This window comes from Oncorhynchus nerka, linkage group LG2 (assembly GCF_034236695.1).
Source record: "Oncorhynchus nerka isolate Pitt River linkage group LG2, Oner_Uvic_2.0, whole genome shotgun sequence".
NCBI lineage: Eukaryota > Metazoa > Chordata > Actinopteri > Salmoniformes > Salmonidae > Oncorhynchus > Oncorhynchus nerka.
In genome coordinates this window covers 69,108,540-69,135,321 of record NC_088397.1, presented here as the reverse complement: position 1 = coordinate 69,135,321, position 26,782 = coordinate 69,108,540, and the positions used below count along the sequence as shown (strand labels likewise).

Here is a 26,782-nt window from a genome sequence, read left to right as displayed (position 1 = left end):
TTTTACCTTGTCAGCTCACAGATTTGATCTTGCAACCTTTTGGTTACTAGTCCAACGCTCTAACCACTAGGCTACCTGCCACCCTTCTGTTAGTGAAACCAATGTTTTTAAGATTTCCTAGTAAGATAAAAGGATCCACTAAATCAAATGCTTTGATAAATCAATAAAATGATTACTAGGTTGTTTGGTGGAAATAAAGGTTTTGGCTTTGATACCGAAACCTTCGGATATAAAGAAAAGATGGAAAAAAGTTGGCGGGATGACAAAGTTGGCGGTATGACAAAGTTGGCGGGAAAACATCTTGGTAATGAAATGGATATATCATTTTGGATGTATGTTTATGCTCAATGGCCTGATCATTGTAAGCATTAATGTAGTACGATTCAATAGTTATATTGTATAGTTAGGTAGTTTTTCCTGACCCTCCAACCTCACCAAGAAATACTGGGTACAATTATGAAATGTAATTAACTTAACTCAATAGTTTCAAGTTCTACTAGTTGGTATTGAAGTACTGTCAACAATGATGCGTGGTCAACTAACTCAAATGTTAATCAGGACAGAATACCCAAACTTTTAAGCTTTAAACTCAGCTTTAAACTCAGCTTTAAACAGTTCAAGGCATTTGGTTTTCTCAAACCATTTGAGTTAAAGGGACCATTGCCATTTACTCTAAAACGTAGTCCTTAACTTTGTCCAGTAAAACGTTGTAGTAGTGTTACATTTTTCTTTGTTCTCTCCAGCAGCATCCATCTGTCATTGATCTGAGTTCCTCTCCAAGCCTCAATCCTGCAGTATTGATGCCTATGTGTTTCATGTGGTTAGAGTCAGAGCCAGGGCACTTATAACAGAGCAGGCAGTGACATATTTCTACTGCTCATACTCACACAGCTCTATGTCTCTAAATGTCTGCTGGACAAAACAGGGGCAAGGAAATGACTGTATATTGGGACTGCTGGATGTGTGTGTGTCAGACTCTCTCTCATGTTTTAATTTGATTCACCTCTGTGTGCAGTGCCATGTTATAAAGGGGCCGTTGTTCTGCCTTCTGGTACTCCAGACCAGAGAGGCCAGGCTGGCCCCGGGCCTGTACCCTGCCAACCCACCGCCCGCCCGCACCCCGCCACCCGCCTGCTTTACCACATGGAACCCTGCTTTCCTGGAAGGGCCACTTTTCTACACTTATAGTTACACTCCCTCTCTTTCTCTCTGGCTTTACTGTTTTTCTCTCTCTACTTGTCCTTCTCTTTCTTTAGGGTAATGATCACAGAGTAATGCCATATGCTGAACCCCAACAAAGAATTCTCTGTCTATGTCCGTTTTTGTATCTTTCTTTTGGCATCCCTCTTCTATATTTCTTTCACAAAGAAAAGTGAAGGGAGGGGAATTAGCTTTTTACACTTTTTAATGCCTATGGTACACTCCTAAAACCATCCCAACCCAAGATTAAGAGTTGTAACTGAGTAACATATCACAAATGGATGTATTTTTGAGTATGTTAATGTGGTGTGTATACATTATGTCTTGAAGATGGAGAGATTAAAAGTAGAATTGAAAATGAAACATGAGTAACAGTACTTACACAATGCAGCCATTTCTTTCGGAAGGTCTGCCCCAAAACGTCCAAAGAGGCTGCTATTGGCCAGAAGGTCGAAAGGTGAGTGGCTCCTCATGGAGTTGAAGGCGAAGGGGTAAACGGCAGGTGAAAAGCCAGTCATGTGACTCACCTGCCGTTCCCTGTTGGTTGCCATGGCCTTGAGAGGATAATTTAGGTCCAGGATAGTTCCGGTCCCTTGTCACTTTTAGGCAGTCTTACTGGAGCTGGTCCTGGGGGCCTGGAGAGGAAAGGGATAAGGAGGGGTGATGAGATGAGGTGGGACCCACAGACGAGACACCAAGCCTGTGCAACGCTGCCTCAGGTCCAGGCTCTCTGGAGGGAGAGATGAGAATAGGAGGTTAGTTCCAATGCCTGTCTGTTAATCGCACACAGTTTTAAGTAGTCTACACAGCCACCTACAGACATAGGATCTTAATTTGATCACTCTTTTTTGCTGGGAATTTTCCTGCACTGCAGGAAACTCAAACTTGTAGTTTATTTGAGCTATTAAAAGACTTCTAAAGTTTTTTATTTCCACTTTGCAATTTAAGACTTGATTTGCCCCCCAATTTTTTTTATCAACCCCTTCAAAAAATTCCCATGAATTATAATCCACATAATAATTTACATTTCCTGTTGCTGCAGGATTATTTTCTTGCAGTAGCAAACTGGCTCAATTTAAGATTTTAAGGGGCAACAGGTAGCCGAGCGGTTAAGAGCGTTGGTCCAGTAACCGAAAGGGCCAGTAGCCTAAATTGAATCCCCAAGTTGACTAGGTGAAAGCTCTGTCGATGTGCCCTTGAGCAAAGCACCTAACCCTAATTGCTCCTGTAAATCACTCTGGAAAGGAGTGTCTGCTAAATTACAAACATTTTAAATGTACAAATACCGGTCAAAAGTTTTAGAACACAAACTCATTTAAGGGTTTTTCTTTATTTGTATTCTCTACATTGTAGAATAATAGTGAAGAAATCAAAACTATGAAATAACACATATGGAATAATTTAGTAACCAAAAAAGTGTTAAACAAATCAAAATATATTTGATATTAGAGATTCTTCAAATAGCCACCCTTTGCCTTGATGACAGCTTTAAACACTCTTGGCATTTGCTCAACCAGCTTCATGAGGTAGTCACCTGGAATGCATTTAAATTAACATGTGTGCATTGTTAAAAGTTAATTGGTGGAATTTCTTTCCATTTCCATTTGAGCCAATCAGTTGTGTTGTGACAAGCATAGGTGGGTATACAGAAGATAGCCCTATTTAATAAAAGACCAAGTCCATATTATCTCAATAACAGCTCAAATAAGCAAAGAGAAACGACAGTCCATCATTACTTTAAGACATGAAGGTCAGTCAATCCAGAAAATTTCAAGAACTTTAAAAGTTTCTTCAAGTGCAGTCACAAAAACCATCAAGCGCTATGATGAAACTGGCTCTCAAGAGGACCGCCACAGGAATGGAAGACCCAGAGTTACCTCTGCTGCAGAGAATAAGTTCATTAGAGTTACCAGCCTCAGAAATTGCAGAACAAATAAATGCTTCACAGAGTTCAAGTAACAGACACATCTCAACATCAACTGTTCAGAGGAGACTGTGTGAATAAGGCCTTCATGGTCGAATTGCTGCAAATAAACCACTACTAAATGACACCAATAATAAGAAGCGACTTGCTTGGGCCAAGAAACATGAGCAATGGACATTAGACCGGTGGAAATCTGTCCTTTGGTCTGCAGTCCAAATTTGAGATTTTTGGTTCCAACCGTCGTGTCTTTGTGAGACGTGGTGTGGGTGAATGGATGATCTCCGCATGTGTATTTCCCACCGCAAGTCATGGAGGAGGAGGTGTGATGTGTGGGGGTGCTTTGCTGGTGACACTGTCTGTGATTTATTCAGAATTCAGGGCACATTTAACCAGCATGGCTTCCACAGCATTCTGCATACGCTATCCCATCTGGTTTGGGCTTAGTGGGACTATAATTTGTTTTTCAACAGGACAATGACCAAACACACCTCTAGGCTGTGTAATGGCTATTTGACCAAGAAGAAGAGTGATGGAGTGCTGCATCAGATGACCTGGCCTCCACAATCCCACAATCCCCTGACCTCAATTGAGATGGTTTTGGATGAGTCAGACCGCAGAGTGAAGGAAAAGCAGCCAACAAGTGCTCAGCATATGTGGGAACTCCTTCAAGACTGTTGGAAAAGCATTCCAAGTGAAGCTGGTTGAGAGAATGCCAAGAGTGTGCAAAGCTGTCATCAAGGCAAAGGGTGGCTACTTTAAAGAATCTCAAATCTCAAATATATTTTTAACACATTTTTGGTTACTACATGATTCCATGTGTTATTTCCTAGTTTTGATGTCTTCACTATTATTCAACAAAGTATAAAATAGTAAAAATAAAGAAAAACCCTTGAATGAGTAGGTGTATTAAAACTTTGACCGGTAGTACAGTTTGTATACTGCATGGAGTGTCACAATCGAAATGCATCAATGCAAATATGATCAAATGAAAAGTCTGTTACAAACATAGAGGGATGGCATCGTTCATGGAGAAACTAACTGACACAAAATATGTTTTGAAAGTTAAAGGAGAAGAAAAAGAGAAGGAATGAAGGAAAAAGGGGAAAGAATATAAATTGGTGAGGTTATGATGAAGACAGTGGTGGCCAGAGAATGAGTACAAAAGAGGCAGTTCCAGGGAAAATAAGAACAAACTAGGTCTGAGAGGATGAGACAGAGAAGAGAGAAGTCTAATTTCTGTATTTTTTTGAAAGTGCAAAATAATGCAATGCCATAAATCAGCCCACTTCACCATGAAGAGTCTCTGTGTTCTCTCTGCCAGAGTCTCTATGGCCCCTCTGCCCAGGGAACTGTGCTCAACACATGGGCACACTTAACGCATTACAACATGCATGCTTTCCCCCCTCTTCTAAGGCCAATCTTCATGAGACTCCAAGGCACGTGATTCTGTAAAGTCTGGATATTTCCATGTTGAGGTCATGTGGTCAGGAAAAAAATGTTGGTTTTGATTGACAAAGATGCAGGGCCTTAAACATGTGCTGTCTTGCCTCTTCTAAATAATTTCATCAATCTATCATTCCCTCTCCCGACCTCTCTCCCTCTCCCTATCTCTCTCTCTGCCCCCCCTCTGTTTCTTTCTCTCTCTCTCTCTCTCTCTCTCTCTCTCTCTCTCTCTCTCTCTCTCTCTCTCTCTCTCTCTCTCTCTCTCTCTCTCTCTCTCTCTCTCTCTCTCGCTCGTTCTGTCCCACCCCCCACAGAGTGATGTGATAAGTGGGGTCACATTCTCTCTGGTGGAGCTGTGGTAAACACACAGGAGCCAAAGAACGCAATGTTTTTTGGGGCCTGATACAACTTATGAATCAGAGGTAGGGGAGATGGAGGGAGAGAGAAAGAGGGAGAGAACGATAGAGGAGGAGCTGGAGAGGGAGAGGGAGAGGGAGAGAGGGGGGGGTGAGAAGGAGAGGGAGAAAGAGGGATGAGAGAGAAAGAGAGGGAAGGCTGAGGAACTTACAGTACCCTCTCAAACCAGGGGAAAAAATGTCCATGTATTAACGTGTACAGTGGAAAACACACACTCACGTACACTCGCTCTGCAGTGACCTGTTCCACACACTGGGGGGCACCACAGGGGCAGTAGCATGGCATACCGTGCAAGCAAGCGCACACACTCATACACAAAAAGACCATAACACAACAAACACAGAAAACACACACATGACCACAAACACATACTCCTAATCCTTCTCTTCTTCCCTCCCCCTCTCTGTCTGTCTTTCTCTCAGCCTCTCTCCCTCGTTCACAGAGCTAGTTAATTACAGCCTACTGCAGCGGGCTGCCTCAGACCACCGCTAATTTAAAGTTCCATTCCAGTAAACTGTTCCACATGTGGGGCCAGGCTGGCTGGCCAACCCAGCCACGTTACAGGAAGGATACACACACATGCACACACACAGACACACACAGTCACACACAGACATACAGCTTTATATTCGTGAAATTACTGGACTTTTTGCAGAGTAAATATGTTTGACCATTAGAAATACTATTTTCCCTAAAACCTACCCCTACCCCTAACCTTAACCTTAACCTTAACCTTAACCTTAGCCTTAACCTTAACTGTAACCGTAACCTTAACCTCAAAACCCTAAACCTAACCCTTAAGTTTAAAATTGCATTTGAACAAATTCAGGACATGAAAAAAGTCCTGATTTTACAAAAAAGTTATTGTTTTCCTGATAAGGTAAAAAAGAAAAAAAAAGCACGCAGACACGCGCACACACGCACGCACGCACGCACGCACGCACGCACGCACGCACGCACGCACGCACACACACACACACACACACACACACACACACACACACACACACACACACACACACACACTAGTTCATATATCATATCATACCAATGCCTAGTATATAATACGTAGAGCCCTGAGTTTTACTTAGTCAGCTCACAACCACCTACACCATGCAGGTATTCTTACCCTTCAACCCAATACATTCAATCCACTAAATCTAACCAGTGGATAACTCTACACCCCCTATCCATACCCGGACCCATCTATCATTACCACAGCTGTCAAAGATACCTTCTCTCTCTTCCATCTCTTCTTCCTGTTTCTATGCCCCCCTTCTCCAACCACCTCTTCCTCCATCTCTAAACCTCCCTCTCTCAACCATTACCAATCAGTCCACGCACTACACCCCCCTCCCTTTCCACATCGCTCATCTGCCAGGGTTTTAATCTGGTTCTCATTGTTCTCTTTGTTCCATCAGGTCTGCCATTAGGCCTAGCTCTGACCCGGCAGTTTACGGGATGTTATGGTTTTCTTCTTTTGTTTGCTTTTGTCTTGTTGTGTTCTGTTCTGAATAACCAACCCCGTAACTCATTATTCAGCAATCACACACATGCATGCACACGCAAACGAAAGCATGAACTCTGTTTTTCAAGCCATAATTCTTCTTATTGAAATGTTGGATGTTCAGGGGTTTCGATTCTCTGTAAGAGCCAATGTGGTCTCTGTCCTACAAATGTTTTTACTGAGAGGGAAAAAGGCGTTTAGACTCCAGAGACAAGAATCTCTTATATGTCAGAAGTATGATAGGATGGTATGAACGTGAATAGACTGATGTCCAAATGAAGGTAAGTGGTTCAAAGACCACATCCCTTGAGACACACATACATACTCCTGCACACACACACATACATGGATCCTAAGCATCCTTATGGGGAAGTGTTTGGTGGGAACCAGGGTCAGTCTGAGGCTTCAGTATGGAGGAGAGATAAAGTTCATACGGGACGTGTCGAACCACTTCCCATAGACTTAGTCACACAATTCACACAATAAGAACCACGTTTCTCTCTAGTACAACGAAAGAAAGAGAAAAAGAAGGAAAGAAAGAAAAGCAGGGAAGCAAAAAAAGTGAAAAGTGAAAGAAGATGGAAAAGAGAAGGAAAGAGAAAATGAAAGCATTTGTTTCAGGCATCTGGAGCCTTTCCTCCATTCGTAGGAGGTGAGTAGTGTTTCATAAATTACTCCCACATTGAGAGCTGGATCAATAAGAAAAAGAGAGGACTGTGATGAAGAAAGAGGGAGGGAGGACAGATGGGGTAGTGGAATAGCAGACATCAAAATAAAGAATCAGTTTTATTTCCTCCAATAAACCCACAACATAATGCGACTCCAAGCCAGGACATTTTTATTTTGCTCTAATGAGTCACGCCATCCTGGGCATCCTTTCTCTCCTTCTTCATCTCTCTCTCTCTCTCTCTCTCTCTCTCTCTCTCTCTCTCTTTTCATCCATCTCTGTCCCTGCCTCCAGGGGATACACAGTGTACCTGTGCGTCTCAATGCTGCCTTTATGAGGCAGGGCTAGGTTGGGTCAGACTGGGCTGTCTGGCCCTGCTGTCTGTGTGTGGAGGGGGTTAAGTTAAGGTGGGCTGTCTCAGTGATCTCATCCCCCACCATCTCCCCAAGTCCCGACCTGATTCAACCTGCCACTGCCTGAGCCACCCCTCTTCTCTCACACACACACACACACACACACACACACACACACACACACACACACACACACACACACACACACACACACACACACACACACACACACACACACACACACACACACACACACACACACACACACGCCAGAGGGGCACCTCTTTCCTAATGGTGAGGAATTTAAAGCAGATATGGTGTGTGTGTGTGTGTGTGTTGCGGGGCATTCCATTCCTTCATCTCTTTTCCACCAAGGCCTTTAACTGAGGGGCACACCTCAACACACACAAAACAAACACAAACGTCTTGCCTCTTCTCACTGGCTTTCCCGTGAAAATGTTTATTTTTTTTACATTATTTGACTAAGGGTCTATAACTGTAAAACGCATTCATATAATGTTACTTTAATGATTGAATGACTGTAATGGTTTGTTATAGCCTCGACCTGCCACTGTATATATAACCATTGACCATTGGATGTGTTTAAAATCAAACTTCTAATTTTCTTTACAAATAAAGCAATCAATATAAGCCCGTTTAAAAAGTGGACCAGAAATAAAAGCATCCTGAAGTGTTTCCAACTGCATCCGCCTCTCTGGGGCTAAGTACTACTGTACTGTGGAAACAGTGTTTCCAACTGCATCCGCCTCTCTGGGGCTAAGTACTACTGTACTGTGGAAACAGTGTTTCCAACTGCATCCGCCTCTCTGGGGCTAAGTACTACTGTACTGTGGAAACAGTGTTTCCAACTGCATCCGCCTCTCTGGGGCTAAGTACTACTGTACTGTGGAAACAGTGTTTCCAACTGCATCCGCCTCTCTGGGGCTAAGTACTACTGTACTGTGGAAACAGTGTTTTCCAACTGCATCCGCCTCTCTGGGGCTAAGTACTACTGTACTGTGGAAACAGTGTTTCCAACTGCATCCGCCTCTCTGGGGCTAAGTACTACTGTACTGTGGAAACAGTGTTTTCCAACCGAGCTAAACCCACACAACAGCTTGTTTCTGAGGCGAAGCGTACACTTCACTGGGTGATTTTTAAGTATCCAGCTTTCATGTGGTCAATGCAACATGCTGAGTAATATGGAGGGGTGGTTTAATATGCCTCTAATTACTGACTTAAACATGCACACACGCGCCCGCACCCGCGCACACACACACACACACATACACACACACACCAGGCCATTACTGAGGTGGGATGTGGAGAGCTTTAATCAAACTAATAAAAACTGAGCTGTGTGACCCCATGGCTAGACGACTTTAGTATCACTTTGATAAGTACACTCTTTATTACTTATTAAATCATTTCTCTGCCTGCCAGACATTTCACCTACTGGCTTCAGGTTTTCACCTCTGTTCCATGTGTACAGTTAAACAAAGTTTCATTCACTTTCATTCAGAGAGAAACTCATGCAGCTCAACTATTCAACATTTTGTCCATAAATGTTCTATAGAACAACACGGTTACGATCTAATACATTTTCCCAACTGGTATTAGAACTGATTTGAATTTAATTTGTCCAAACTGCCAGGTAATACAGATTACCAGCGGTGGGTTTAGGTAACATGGGCAGCCGCCCAGGGTGGCATCTTGCTCGCACAAAGAAATTCCTAATGGTGACATTTGCGCGATCGGTTTTCTATCGCTCATTGACACGTCACGTCAATGATATCATGTCACCGTGTGGGACTGTGGGTCAATTAACTTTGTCGGAGTGGGTGCCCTGATTCTAGTTTGTGAGCTAGGCAGGCTACTGCCGGGGAAGGTCTCCCACTCAGAAGTACGAGATGGGGCTGGGGTAGGTTGACCTCAGGTCTCCCCACTGGAAGCCTGAGGAAGGGGGAGCTGAAGGGGGGGTTGGCCCAGTGAGCCGTTCAAGGTAGAAACGCCACTGCAAAAGACAAAAACGTATATAACTGTGTGTGTGTGTGTGTGTGTGTGTGTGTGCGCGTGTCTGTGTGTGTGTGTGTGTGTGTGTGTTTTCTCTCTATGCAGAACAGAAGTGTTGTCTTTTGTAGCTGAGTTAGCACAGGGTCAAATGGTCCACTTGACTCAGACAGCCTGAAGCAGCAGAGTCTGGCTGGAGCTGGAGCTGGATGAACCAAAACACCTGCTTTTACAACTACTACCACTCTTTGTAATGTATGTGACACCTGGACTCCACCAGAAATATAAATGACCATGTATTATGAGTGAGAATGGGTGGAAAAACATGACTTCAACAGGGATAATTGGCTAGTAAAATATGAAACATACATTAAGGTGTTCTTGCAAGTATTTAACACAAACCAACCAGGAGGTGGTAGGTTCACAACTCACACTCCAAAATACACACTCTGGGAAGTTTCACACACACACACACACACACACACACACACACACACACACACACACACACACACACACACACAGACACACAGACACACACACAGACACAGACACAGACACAGACACAGACACCGACACACAGGGTAAATCACCCATGAACAATACACAATTCAATTATAGATTCTCTCTTTCCCAGACAAATAAAAGGCCATAATATAGGAGTTATGATATGCATATATTTGTAATCATAAGGAATCAGAATATAGCTGGTTCTCTAAAACACATGCTACTCTCGGTATCGTAACACCAACATTGTGGTCAAGGTTTGTGAACAATAACTTTAATTTATGAAAGCTATTATGTCGTGAGATTAGCTGTAACAAAAAAATTGCATAACTATGCATAGAAATGTCCTTTATTACCGAGATTTGGATACCATTTACGACCAAGATTGTAAGTAAAAAATGACTCCCTTTTAACGACTTAACTTATTTGAGGAAAACTAGACTTTTGTAGTAACAAATGAAATGTTTCACTTCATGTGAACGTTTTTTTTAAAACATTTTGTTGTGGAAAGTTTTCCCTCATAATCCGTCATCATGGTCGTTTAGTTTCTATCTATTTAACCATTCTGTATGAATGCTCAGCACAGCTCCTCTCTCCTCTAGCCACAGTCATTTTACTGCATCTCTCACTGTCAAACGGACAGATGGTAAAGGAGCAACATGGGGTTTTGTTTAAGTAGCAGTAACTGCTTTGCCTATGGAAATTGGAATGTGGTTTAAAAAACAGGCCTATAAAGTTTTTCTATACTCTCTTCTATACCTTCCACTGCAAACACTGATTTAGCCAACGTCATATCAAAATAACATAGTAAATTGTAGATTTTGTAATACCACTGTTACTCTTACAATAACTGTCACAACCTTTACAATCTCTTACAAACCATTTCATAAATAATGGTAATTACAGATACATCAACATATTGTTACTCTCCTAATGGTAACTACAGATACATCAACATATTGTTACTCTCCTAATGGTAACTACAGATACATCAACATATTGTTACTCTCCTAATGGTAACTACAGATACATCAACATATTGTTACTCTCCTAATGGTAACTACAGATATATCAACATATTGTTACTCTCCTAATGGTAACTACAGATACATCAACAATATTCTTACCCTCCTAATGGTAACTACAGATACATCAACATATTGTTACTCTCCTAATGGTAACTACAGATACATAAACATATTGTTACTCTCCTAATGGTAACTACAGACACATCAACAATATTCTTACTCTCCTAATGGTACCTACATATACATCAACATATTGTTACTCTCCTAATGGTAACTACAGATACATCAACATATTGTTACTCTCCTAATGGTAACTACAGATACATAAACATATTGTTACTCTCCTAATGGTAACTACAGATACATCAACAATATTCTTACTCTCCTAATGGTAACTACATATACATCAACATATTGTTACTCTCCTAATGGTAACTACAGATACATAAACATATTGTTACTCTCCTAATGGTAACTACAGATACATCAACAATATTCTTACTCTCCTAATGGTAACTACAGATACATCAACATATTCTTACTCTCCTAATGGTAACTACAGATACATCAACATATTGTTACTCTCCTAATGGTAACTACAGATACATCAACATATTGTTACTCTCCTAATGGTAACTACAGATACATCAACATATTGTTACTCTCCTAATGGTAACTACAGATACATCAACATATTGTTACTCTCCTAATGGTAACTACAGATACATCAACATATTGTTACTCTCCTAATGGTAACTACAGATACATCAACATATTGTTACTCTCCTATTGGTAACTATAGATACATCAACATATTGTTACTCTCCTAATGGTAACTACAGATACATCAACATATTGTTACTCTCCTAATGGTAACTACAGATATATCAACATATTGTTACTCTCCTAATGGTAACTACAGATACATCAACAATATTCTTACCCTCCTAATGGTAACTACAGATACATCAACATATTGTTACTCTCCTAATGGTAACTACAGATACATAAACATATTGTTACTCTCCTAATGGTAACTACAGATACATCAACAATATTCTTACCCTCCTAATGGTAACTACAGATACATCAACATATTGTTACTCTCCTAATGGTAACTACAGATACATAAACATATTGTTACTCTCCTAATGGTAACTACAGATACATCAACAATATTCTTACTCTCCTAATGGTAACTACATATACATCAACATATTGTTACTCTCCTAATGGTAACTACAGATACATAAACATATTGTTACTCTCCTAATGGTAACTACAGATACATCAACAATATTCTTACTCTCCTAATGGTAACTACAGATACATCAACATATTGTTACTCTCCTAATGGTAACTACAGATACATCAACATATTGTTACTCTCCTAATGGTAACTACAGATACATCAACATATTGTTACTCTCCTAATGGTAACTACAGATACATCAACATATTGTTACTCTCCTAATGGTAACTACAGATACATCAACATATTGGTACTCTCCTAATGGTAACTACAGATACATAAACATATTGTTACTCTCCTAATGGTAACTACAGATACATCAACATATTGTTACTCTACTAATGGTAACTACAGATAGATCAACATATTGGTACTCTCTTAATGGTAACTACAGATACATCAACATATTGTTACTCTCCTAATAGTAACTACAGATACATCAACATTAGTATTACTCTCCTAATGGTAACTACAGATACATCAAGATATTGTTACTCTCCTAATGGTAACTACAGATACATCAAGATATTGTTACTCTCCTAATGGTAACTACAGATACATCAACATATTGTTACTCTCCTAATGGTAACTACAGATACATCAACATATTGTTACTCTCCTAATAGTAACTACAGATACATCAACATATTGTTACTCTCCTAATGGTAACTACAGATACATCAACATATTGTTACTCTCCTAATGGTAACTACAGATACATCAACATATTGTTACTCTCCTAATGGTAACTACAGATACATCAACATATTGTTACTCTCCTAAAGGTAACTACAGATACATCAACCTATTGTTACCCTCCTAATGGTAACTACAGATACATCAACAATATTCTTACCCTCCTAATGGTAACTACAGATACATCAACATATTGTTAATCTACTAATGGTAACTACAGATACATCAACATATTGTTACTCTCCTAATGGTAACTACAGATACATCAACATATTGTTACTCTCCTAATGGTAACTACAGATACATCAACATATTGTTACTCTCCTAATGGTAACTACAGATACATCAACATATTGTTACCCTCCTAATGGTAACTACAGATACATCAACATATTCTTACTCTCCTAATGGTAACTACAGATACATCAACAATATTCTTACCCTCCTAATGGTAACTACAGATACATCAACATATTGTTACTCTCCTAATGGTAACTACAGATACATCAACATATTGTTACTCTACTAATGGTAACTACAGATACATCAACATATTGTTACTCTCCTAATGGTAACTACAGATACATCAACATATTGTTACTCTCCTAATGGTAACTACAGATACATCAACATATTGTTACCCTCCTAATGGTAACTACAGATACATCAACAATATTCTTACTCTCCTAATGGTAACTACAGATACATCAACAATATTCTTACTCCCCTAATGGTAACTACAGATACTTCAACATATTGTTACCCTCCTAATGGTAACTACAGATACATCAACATATTCTTACTCTCCTAATGGTAACTACAGATACATCAACAATATTCTTACTCTCCTAATGGTAACTACAGATACATCAACAATATTCTTACTCTCCTAATGGTAACTACAGATACATCAACAATATTGTTACTCTCCTAATGGTAACTACAGATACATCAACATATTGTTACTCTCCTAATGGTAACTACAGATACATCAACATATTGTTACTCTCCTAATGGTAACTACAGATACATCAACATATTGTTTCCCTCCTAATGGTAACTACAGATACATCAACATATTGTTACTCTCCTAATGGTAACTACAGATACATCAACATATTGGTACTCTCCTAATGGTAACTACAGATACATCAACATATTGTTACTCTCCTAGTGGTAACTACAGATACATCAACATATTGTTACTCTCCTAATGGTAACTACAGATACATCAACATATTGTTACTCTCCTAATGGTAACTACAGATACATCAACATATTGTTACCCTCCTAATGGTAACTACAGATACATCAACATATTCTTACTCTCCTAATGGTAACTACAGATACATCAACAATATTCTTACTTTCCTAATGGTAACTACAGATACATCAACATATTGGTACTCTCCTAATGGTAACTACAGATACATCAACATATTGTTACTCTCCTAATGGTAACTACAGATACATCAACATATTGTTACTCTCCTAATGGTAACTACAGATACATCAACATATTGTTACTCTCCTAATGGTAACTACAGATACATCAACAATATTCTTACTCTCCTAATGGTAACTACAGATACATCAACAATATTCTTACCCTCCTAATGGTAACTACAGATACATCAACATATTGTTACTCTCCTAATGGTAACTACAGATACATCAACATATTGTTACTCTCCTAATGGTAACTACAGATACATCAACATATTGTTACTCTCCTAATGGTAACTACAGATACATCAACATATTATTACTCTCCTAATGGTAACTACAGATACATCAACATATTGTTACCCTCCTAATGGTAACTACAGATACATCAACATATTGTTACTCTCCTAATGGTAACTACAGATACATCAGCAATATTCTTACTCTCCTAATGGTAACTACAGATACATCAACAATATTCTTACTCTCCTAATGGTAACTACAGATACATCAACATATTGTTACTCTCCTAATGGTAACTACAGATACATCAACATATTCTTACCCTCCTAATGGTAACTACAGATACATCAACATATTGTTACTCTACTAATGGTAACTACAGATACATCAACATATTGTTACTCTCCTAATGGTAACTACAGATACATCAACATATTGTTACTCTCCTAATGGTAACTACAGATACATCAACATATTGTTACCCTCCTAATGGTAACTACAGATACATCAACAATATTCTTACTCTCCTAATGGTAACTACAGATACATCAACAATATTCTTACTCCCCTAATGGTAACTACAGATACATCAACATATTGTTACCCTCCTAATGGTAACTACAGATACATCAACATATTCTTACTCTCCTAATGGTAACTACAGATACATCAACAATATTCTTACTCTCCTAATGGTAACTACAGATACATCAACAATATTCTTACTCTCCTAATGGTAACTACAGATACATCAACAATATTGTTACTCTCCTAATGGTAACTACAGATACATCAACATATTGTTACTCTCCTAATGGTAACTACAGATACATCAACATATTGTTACTCTCCTAATGGTAACTACAGATACATCAACATATTGTTTCCCTCCTAATGGTAACTACAGATACATCAACATATTGTTACTCTCCTAATGGTAACTACAGATACATCAACATATTGGTACTCTCCTAATGGTAACTACAGATACATCAACATATTGTTACTCTCCTAGTGGTAACTACAGATACATCAACATATTGTTACTCTCCTAATGGTAACTACAGATACATCAACATATTGTTACTCTCCTAATGGTAACTACAGATACATCAACATATTGTTACCCTCCTAATGGTAACTACAGATACATCAACATATTCTTACTCTCCTAATGGTAACTACAGATACATCAACAATATTCTTACTTTCCTAATGGTAACTACAGATACATCAACATATTGGTACTCTCCTAATGGTAACTACAGATACATCAACATATTGTTACTCTCCTAATGGTAACTACAGATACATCAACATATTGTTACTCTCCTAATGGTAACTACAGATACATCAACATATTGTTACTCTCCTAATGGTAACTACAGATACATCAACAATATTCTTACTCTCCTAATGGTAACTACAGATACATCAACAATATTCTTACCCTCCTAATGGTAACTACAGATACATCAACATATTGTTACTCTCCTAATGGTAACTACAGATACATCAACATATTGTTACTCTCCTAATGGTAACTACAGATACATCAACATATTGTTACTCTCCTAATGGTAACTACAGATACATCAACATATTATTACTCTCCTAATGGTAACTACAGATACATCAACATATTGTTACCCTCCTAATGGTAACTACAGATACATCAACATATTGTTACTCTCCTAATGGTAACTACAGATACATCAGCAATATTCTTACTCTCCTAATGGTAACTACAGATACATCAACAATATTCTTACTCTCCTAATGGTAACTACAGATACATCAACATATTGTTACTCTCCTAATGGTAACTACAGATACATCAACATATTCTTACCCTCCTAATGGTAACTACAGATACATCAACATATTGTTACTCTCCTAATGGTAACTACAGATACATCAATATATTGTTACTCTACTAATGGTAACTACAGATACATCAACAATATTCTTACTCTCCTAATGGTAACTACAGATACATCAACATATTGTTACTCTCCTAATGGTAACTACAGATACATCAACATATTGTTACTCTCCTAATGGTAACTACAGATACATCAACATATTGTTACTCTCCTAATGGTAACTACAGATACATCAACATATTGTTACTCTCCTAATGGTAACTACAGATACATCAACATATTCTTACCCTCCTAATGGTAACTACAGATACATCAACATATTCTTACCCTCCTAATGGTAACTACAGATACATCAACATATTCTTACTCTCCTAATGGTAACTACAGATACATCAACAATATTCTTACCCTCCTAATGGTAACTACAGATACATCAACAATATTCTTACCCTCCTAATGGTAACTACAGATACATCAACATTATTTTTACTCTCCTAATGGTAACTACAGATACATCAACATTATTCTCACTCTCCTAATGGTAACTACAGATACATCAACACTATTCTTACTCTCCTAATGGTAACTACAGATACATCAGCAATATTCTTACTTTCCTAATGGTAACTACAGATACATCAACATATTGGTACTCTCCTAATGGTAACTACAGATACATCAACATATTGTTACTCTCCTAATGGTAACTACAGATACATCAACATATTGTTACTCTCCTAATGGTAACTACAGATACATCAACATATTGTTACCCTCCTAATGGTAACTACAGATACATCAACATATTGTTACCCTCCTAATGGTAACTACAGATACATCAACAATATTCTTACCCTCCTAATGGTAATCATAATAGTGACTGCAGCACTAATGATGGTAATGATGATAATAAAGATGTTTAAATCAAACGCACAATGGTGCCGTTATGTGGAGTCCACCCCCTCTGGTTGACTCTGGGGTTGCCAGGTCGCGACTTAGGTCACCCCATGTCACTCCGGGCTAGGGATAGGGGTCAGGGGTCATGCCTAATTGAGGCATTTGGTAAGCACCTTTTAGCTCTGCTCAAGTGGGTTTGTGTCTGTCTACACTAGGGCTTGGCGTTACCACCTCTCTTCACCCTCTCTCTACCGCTCTCTCTCTTCTCACTCTCGAGGTTGAGGGTTGCGTTCCACAACAGAGGGAGGACTAGAGGTGACTTGCTGTGTTTAAAGGACTAGTTGATGTTGATCTGAAGGCAGGCCTGAGACTGTGATTAAAGTAACACACAGACAGAAGACAGCTTCACTGATGCACCAGGTGACCAGATGATACAATCTGACCTGATGACAATGACCACCATTCAACAGACTCAAACACAGTGTTAAAGAACCAAACGGTACATTCTGAGACATACATTTTGAAGTAAATAGCAATGTTTCCACAAATTGAAGCAGAAACAAAGCATTTTTTAACAGGAAGAAGAACAGACATACTTGTTGTAGAACTGTCATTTGGAAAGAGTTAAATATAGTAGTAGCTGCCCTCAAGAGAGTTGTTCTCAAACAATGCAGGATCTACAGCGGATGGTGAAGATGCAAGGCCCTCCAGCGGATGGTGAAGATGCAAGGCCCTCCAGCGGATGGTGAAGATGCAAGGCCCTCCAGCGGATGGTGAAGATGCAAGGCCCTCCAGCGGATGGTGAAGATGCAAGGCCCTCCAGCGGATGGTGAAGATGCAAGGCCCTCCAGCGGATAGTGAAGATGCAAGGCCCTCCAGCGGATGGTGAAGATGCAAGGCCCTCCAGCGGATGGTGAAGATGCCCCAGTACATCCCTGGGACCGTGCTTCCACCCATCCAGGACATCTACTCGAAACAGTGCATGAGAAAGGCCTGCAGCATCATCAAGGACCCCACACACCCCAGCCAAGAGCTGTTCACTCCCTTACCGCCGTGCAGACGGTATCGGAGCTTAAAGTCTGATAACAACAAGCTCACAGACTTTTCTATCTACAAGCCATCAGACTGCTCAACACTTAAACTGGACTGACCACCTGTTCTGACTCTAGTACACATGCACTCACTTACGCACACACCCACACAGACATATACACATCCAGACACACACACACACACATACATTCATGCTACACATACATCACAACTGCTGCTACCAGACTCTTATTATGATTGCCAAATGCTGCAAAATTGTAACACTGGCCCCCCAATTCCCTCTTCCCCAAAACACGTGTAAATATTGGACTATAAATTGTGCCTTTCTGTATTATGCTTATGCTAACATGTTTATTCTGTTCTACTGAGCCATTTACTTTTCCATTGAAATGTCCATTGATATTTATAGGAAAAACACAGAGGTTGACACGAGGAAAAGAGAAGGAGAGACATTTTAATTTTAGAGCAAGTAAAGCTGAACTCTTACTGTTGCCTATTGTTCACTCAACAAAGAAATAAATATTTTATTTAGGTTCAGACGTGTGTGTTTTTTTTTTGGGGGGGGGGGGCAGTTTGAAAGGGGATGGTATGGACAGACAGGTATGGACAGACAGGTATGGACAGAGAGAGAGAGAGAGAGAGAGAGAGAGAGAGACAGAGAGAGAGAGAGGGAGAGAGAGAGACAGAGAGACAGAGAGAGAGAGAGACAGAGAGAGAGAGAGAGAGAGAGAGAGAGTGGTGTTGAAAATGCTTTGTGTTGACAGATAAGTGGTTACAGTGAAACAGAAAGAAAGAAATAGAGAGAGAAGACCCACAGCCTTCTCCGCCTGAGGGCCTGTCATTCTTGAAAAGTGAAGGGAACAAAGACGCAAAGATTGCAATGCAGTTAAAGGAGTTAGGCAGTAATAACCATCACACAAACACTGCAGATGCATCATTTGTGTGTGTGTGAAAAATGTAACATTTGTTAAACGTGTGAGAAAATATTACGTAGACTGTAGTGGGTGTATGCTGGGAATATATCTAAAGCGTGTGGCCAGACAAGACCAGAAACGTCAGTCTGTCAGGTCAGGTGAGTTTGGTTATAAAACACAGCGCTGACAGACAAGCTTTCACACACTCGCACACAAACACACACATGCACGCATACACAAGAGAGGGGAATGAGTTTAAACTACAAAATACACATTTATAAATAAACAAATGCTATCAAAACAAGTTTTTACAACAGCATAAAATTGTACAAAGAAATTTGGCTATACGACTGTTTCCATTTCCAGACCCCCAGAACAGTTACACATAAGAATGAAATACCTACAGTATATCTAACCAACTAAACTAATCCCCATATGTGAATCAGGGAATGTAGATAACAAAATGAAGAGCAGATGGTAGTCATTGGCGTATGGAATTTAGATCTCTAAGACACTGATCTAGAGTCAGTTTATCATTTTCCACCCTGATGGTTAAGGTTAGGGATTAGAGAGGATAAGCTGATCTTAGACCTGTGCTAATGGCTGACCTGGGAGTTCGGTGGGACTGAGAGTATTGTTGCTGAGGGCCATTAGTTGACACTCTCCAGGCATCTTGGGTCTGGGAACATTAGTGTTTGGATCTTTGACTTCAAACTCATACCTCCAGCCATACAACACGCACCAACCACACACATTAACAAGCACCAACCAACCACACACACACACACACACACACACACACACACACACACACACACACACACACACACACACACACACACACACACACACACACACAGTGAACTACACTCTTACACTCAATGTTGCTATTCACAGCGACTCACACAAAACATTATACACCTGATTGGCACTTCTCATAAATACCAGGATCACTAACACACAAAGACATGAGTACTCTGACACATCACATATACAGTGATGAATAACTGTAGTAAAACTCCACTGACTTCACTCACACAGAGAAAGATATCCAGTCTGAGTAAGTGACACATAGAGTTCTGGTGGTAGAGATTAAGAGAAAGACATCCAGTCTGACTAAGTGACACAGAGAGTTGTGGAGGTAGAGAATAAGAGAAGGGGACTCTCCATGTAGTAAATATAGACACACTCTGACCATGGCGTCTGCCAAGCCACTATATACACACTGCTTTTACTAGAGCTGGCCCTCACTCTGGTGGGACATACAGAATGGTGTGTTGTGTTGTGTTCATCTCTTAGGGAAGTGTGTGTGCTCCCTCCACAAAATACAGCTGACAGATCTTTTTATAGATAATTAAACGTGGGCTTATGAGTGAAGTTTAGTAATTCATTCAGCAATCCTCCTCCTCATCACTCCATGCCAAGACAGTTACTGGTTGTGCTCACTAATATTCCATCAGACATTAGGAAAATACATCTGGAATAGATTTGTCGGGAGTCCGCTACATTGGCAAGGGGCAGGATAGGCATAGCATAGAGCAATATGCTATAGATCAGCACACCGAGGTCAGCACACTATTATTGATCAGCATTACATCACAGCAAGAAGGAAGACAACAGCTTAACTATAGCTTGGTCCATAGACAATGATAGCAAAAGTTTTCATTTGAACAAATGAAGTAAACAGGGCAAGAAACAGTTTACAAGGTTGCAATGTTTATACCGTTCATAACTTAATACTGTACATGTCAAATACAATTGATGCGTACATGTTGCTTTTGCGAAAAATTGTGTACATGCTGTATGAGTAAGTCACAAATGTGTGTACGCAGGTGCACACAAACTCATACACACGTTCAGACATGTAAGCTGGTGCCCACACACTCATACACACACGTTCAGACATGTAAGCTGGTGCACACACACTCATACACACACGTTCAGACATGTAAGCTGGTGCCCACACACTCATACACACACGTTCAGACATGTAAGCTGGTGCACACAAACTCATACACACGTTCAGACATGTAAGCTGGTGCACACACACTCATACACACACGTTCAGACATGTAAGCTGGTGCACACACACTCATACACACACGTTCAGACATGTAAGCTGGTGCCCACACACTCATACACACACGTTCAGACATGTAAGCTGGTGCACACACTCATACACACACGTTCAGACATGTAAGCTGGTGCACACACACTCATACACACACGTTCAGACATGTAAGCTTGTGCACACACACTCATACACACACGTTCAGACATGTAAGCTGGTGCACACACACTCATACACACACGTTCAGACATGTAAGCTGGTGCACACACACTCATACACACACGTTCAGACATGTAAGCTGGTGCACACACACTCATACACACACGTTCAGACATGTAAGCTGGTGCACACACACTCATACACACACGTTCAGACATGTAAGCTGGTGCCCACACACTCATACACACACGTTCAGACATGTAAGCTGGTGCACACACACTCATACACACACGTTCAAACATGTCAGCTGGTCAACACACACTCATACACACACGTTCAGACATGTAAGCTGGTGCCCACACACTCATACACACACCTTCAGACATGTAAGCTGGTGCACACACACTCATACACACACGTTCAGACATGTAAGCTGGTGCACACACACTCATACACACACGTTCAGACATGTAAGCTGGTGCCCACACACTCATACACACACGTTCAGACATGTAAGCTGGTGCACACACACTCATACACACACGTTCAGACATGTCAGCTGGTGCACACACACTCATACACACACGTTCAGACATGTAAGCTGGTGCACACACACTCATACACACACGTTCAGACATGTCAGCTGGTGCACACACACTCATACACACACGTTCAGACATGTAAGCTGGTGCACACACACTCATACACACACGTTCAGACATGTCAGCTGGTGCACACACACTCATACACACACGTTCAGACATGTAAGCTGGTACACACACTCATACACACACGTTCAGACATGTCAGCTGGTGCACACACACTCATACACACACGTTCAGACATGTAAGCTGGTGCACACACATACACAGAAGTGCCATGCCCATAAGGGGCACAGGGGCACGAGCCCATGCAGATTTGTCCTCTTTCTTTTTCCCTTTTCCCCCTTTTTTCCCCACTCTTGTTTGTGATTTGTCAGATTGCTGAATGAATTACTAAACTTCACTCATAAGTCCACGTTTAATTATGTATAAAAAGATCTGTCAGCTGTATTTTGTGGAGGGAGCACACTGACCCCCCCACTCCCCCCCCCCCCCCATTCCCCTTAGTAAGTGGTTCCTTCCAAGGTGCACTAAGGAGCAAAGATATGCTAGGTGGGATGCTAGATACTCTAGTGCATGCAGAAGGTATCGTCAGTGGAGGAGGAGAGAGAGTGTCCAGTAACACACACAGCGTTTGATTTGATTTTAGCTGCCGGTGCTGGGCAGGACTCGCAGGAAGTATGTTTGTAAATTCATTTGATCAAGCTATATTGATTCCTTTTTTATTTATAAAAAAAACAAAACATTTTGTTCTTTCTCTGTAATAGCAACTTTATGAAGTTGGCTTTAGCTAGCCAGCTAGATACTATCGGTTCCCAATCTCCCCACCTCATCATAGCTTACCAAGCCATTTCAGGCTATCAAGTTAGAGTAGCTAGCTTGTCAAACTATCTTAGCTGGCATGCCTGCCGGCAAGGTTACTAGACTTTTAAAAAGCAAGCAATTACTAATGCACTGAATAAGACTTGCATTCCTTTGAATATTTTACTCAGATTTGAGCAGAGATACAGAGAAGCATATTTAGTTTCTTACATTTTGTATTTACCACCAGTACAGGCAGCTCAAGAGGTATGCTTAGATATACAGAAAAATGTAATGTAAATGTAATCTGGTACCTTATGATTTGTTATGATATTTATGTATTAATTATGATGTCATGATAAGTGCATGTACTGATGATGTGTGTTATGATCCCATGTTTAGTGTTGTAATGTGGATGTAATATCCCAGGCATGTTAGTGCAGTATATTGAGATGTGTGATTTACATCAGTCAGAATGACACTCTCATGTAAATGATAATTGAACAGTTAAAGAGGTATACATAACCTATGTAGAAAAACACATATTTATTTTATATAGAATTAGGAACAATGACTCTTGAAACTACCACCACCTCCTCCTTTCCCATGTACTTCATGCCCCCTCTAAAATAAGGGTGCATAACACCTCTGAACACACACACACACACACACACACACACACACACACACACACACACACACACACACACACACACGCACACACACACACACACACGCAAAGCAGTGGGCAAAGCAGAGGCCCTAATGTCTGAGTACAGAGTTTGTATGGTGGCTGGCTTTGTCTACTCCTACAGTAGCTACCACATAACAGGTCTGTGCTTCTGTGCTGTGTGTGACCATAACATGGGGGTGGAAATATAATCACATGTAAAGACACATATTACAAAGTAATTGAGATGGAATTACACAGACATATATGTGCACATGTATAATGACAAAGGGAGGAAATATACTGACATATAAGTACACATACTATGAAGACATGGAGGTGCATTACACTGACAAACAGTATATGTCCCCATAATATAAAAGTTAGTGCAGGCCGATGTGAGAATATATTGTGTCATGCAACGAATAGAAAACACAGCGTTCATGTCAGCATGTCACATTGGGAATTTGAGCATGTTTGAAAATGAAAAGATAGAAGATGTCATACAATCGGCAACACACACAAGAACGCAAAGAACATACAGAAACCTGAACATATCACACGCACTGGCACTCAGGCATACAATACTGCACATGCACTCACACACATAATAATGGTCGAGCACAAGAGCACAAGAAAGAGGCGATCTTCTTTCATTCCTCTCCTTTTTTATGTCTTTCTCACTCACTCGATTTCCTTCCTCTCTCTCTTTAAATCTCTGTTCTCAATTAAGCTGTCCTCTGGAAACTCACTCTCCCCTCGTAGCGTCCCAATCCTCCCCAAACACTCTGTTTCAATTGTCTCCCCGTCCCTCACACACACACACACACACACACACACACACACACACACACACACACACACACACACACACACACACACACACACACACACACACTCTCTCTCTCTTGTCTTAGTCCTGCTCTGACATGTTCTCTTTGTCTTTCATTCTCTCGCAAATCCACAGAAAGACACAGAAAGAAAGAAAAAACTGGAAAAAGAGGGATGTTTTCGTCTCTAACGCTCAAACAGAAACGCAAACTCACCGGATCTGGATTGTGTCTGGAGCACAGACAGACGGATGAAGGAAGAGAGTGAAAGGAGAGGTGAACAGAGGAGAAGTGTAGTGGAGTTCAGTTGGTCAGTCAGAAGTCCCTCTCAGAGCGAAGAATAAGCACGGCCTGTTGCATTCCGCCTTCCTCTCGCTTTTTTCTTTTCTCGCTCTCTCCCCCTCTCTCACTCTCTTGCTCAGTCACTCACACACTCTCTCTCTCTTCTTGCTCTCTCTCTCTCCCCCACTGAAATCATTATGCACTTTGATTCACAAACCCTGCCTCTGTCACGTGATCCAACACTTCAAATATACAGCACATTTTTTACAAGCCACATAATGCCTGAAGGGATGGAAAATAGGGTCCAGAAAGCTTAGGTTTCAACTTCTCAGCCCCCCTCTCTTTCCTTCTCCCTCTCTCTCCCTCTTTCTTTGTCTCTCACTCTCTCCCTTCACTCTCCATCCTACACGTTTGGATTGTCAGTTACTTAACTATTCTTGGATAATTCCTTTCCTTGACTGTTCCCATACCTCCCTTTATGCATCTTCATTTAAAAAACAAACAATTGTCCACCCAACTTTGTACAAGTGTATGCACCCGTGTGCGTGCACCTGAATGTATGTGAAGGTGTGTGTCAGAAATGCCAATTCGTTCATTTTTCTTCTCAGTCCCATCATGCTGTCGTGTTCTATGTTCCTAATTTCAATTTTAATTTAAAGTCACACACACACCAGACCAGCTCCAGGAAATTGTATGACTAACGAAGCCATCCGTCAAATGTGACAATTCACAATATGAGTGAGCAGCCTGTGGGCAAAGCAGAGGCCCTATTGTCTGAGTACAGAGTGTGTATGGTGGCTGGCTGGCTGGCACTCACACACACACCTCAAACATATGCTCTGAAACAGTCATTACCTAGCAGACATACACAAACACACACGCAGCAGAAGGCTGTGCAGCTTTGGGGATATCCATATCAATCCTTGGTTTGCTTCATGTTTACCATGCCTGAACTGTGGGACTGGGGCCAATGATCTGGGAGCCCAAGAGAGGCTTGAGTCATGGAACACCGAACACACTATTGTGACTAAATCTTCCCAATCACACAGAAATATACTCACTCTGACTCAATAGCCCAGGTGATTTACATAGTGACACCAATAACACCAATCCAATATTAAACCCTTAAAAAATGTATGTTATTATTTAACAAGAATAACAAATACACTACCGTTCAAAAGTTTGGGGTCACTTAGAAATGTCCTTGTTTTTGAAAGAAAAGCACATTTTTTGTCCAGTAAAATAACATCAAATTGATCAGAAATGCAGTGTAGACATTGTTAATGTTGTAAATGACTGTTGTTGCTGGATATGGCTGATTTTGAATAGAATATCTACAGTACATAGGCATACAGAGACCCATTATCAGCAACCATCACTCCTGAGATCCAATGGCACGTTGTGTAATGTACTTGTCCTCTTGCTCAGTTGTGCACCAGGGCCTCCCACTCCACTTTCTATTCTGGTTAGACAGTTTGTGCTGTTCTGTGAAGGGAGTAGTACACAGCTTTGTATGAGATCTTCAGTTTCTTGGCAATTTCTTACATGGAATAGCCTTCATTTCTCAGAACAAAAATAGACTGACGAGTTTCAGAAGAAAATGATTGGTTTCTAGCCATTTTGAGCCTGTAATCGAACCCACAAATGCTGATGCTCCAGAACATCAACTAGTATAAACAGGACAGTTTTATTGCTTCTTTAATCAGAACAACAGTTTTCAGCTGTGCTAACATAATTGCAAAATGGTTTTCTAATGATCAATTAGCCTTTTAAAATGATAAACTAGGATTAGCTACCACAACGTGCCATTGGAACACAGGAGTGATGGTTGCTGATAATGGGCCTCTGCACGCCTATGTAGATATTTCATTCAAAATAAGCAGTTTCCAGCTACAATAGTCATTTACAACATTAACAATGTCTA

At 40.4% G+C, this 26,782-nt stretch overlaps 1 protein-coding gene across 1 annotated transcript in view; it reads right to left on the bottom strand.

Moving 5' to 3' along the window:
* The window catches only part of LOC115140653 (retinoic acid receptor gamma-A-like), a 93,852-nt gene extending 68,835 nt beyond the window's left edge, over positions 1-25,017 (bottom strand). The window contains exons 1-2 of the mRNA XM_065001890.1: positions 24,793-25,017; positions 1,583-1,835 (exon numbers count right to left, since the gene is read on the bottom strand). Coding sequence (XP_064857962.1) covers positions 1,583-1,751 — 169 coding nt within the window. The 5' untranslated portion in view covers positions 1,752-1,835; positions 24,793-25,017. The remainder of the gene's footprint in view (positions 1-1,582; positions 1,836-24,792) is intronic.
* Between the last annotated feature and the right edge of the window lie 1,765 nt (positions 25,018-26,782).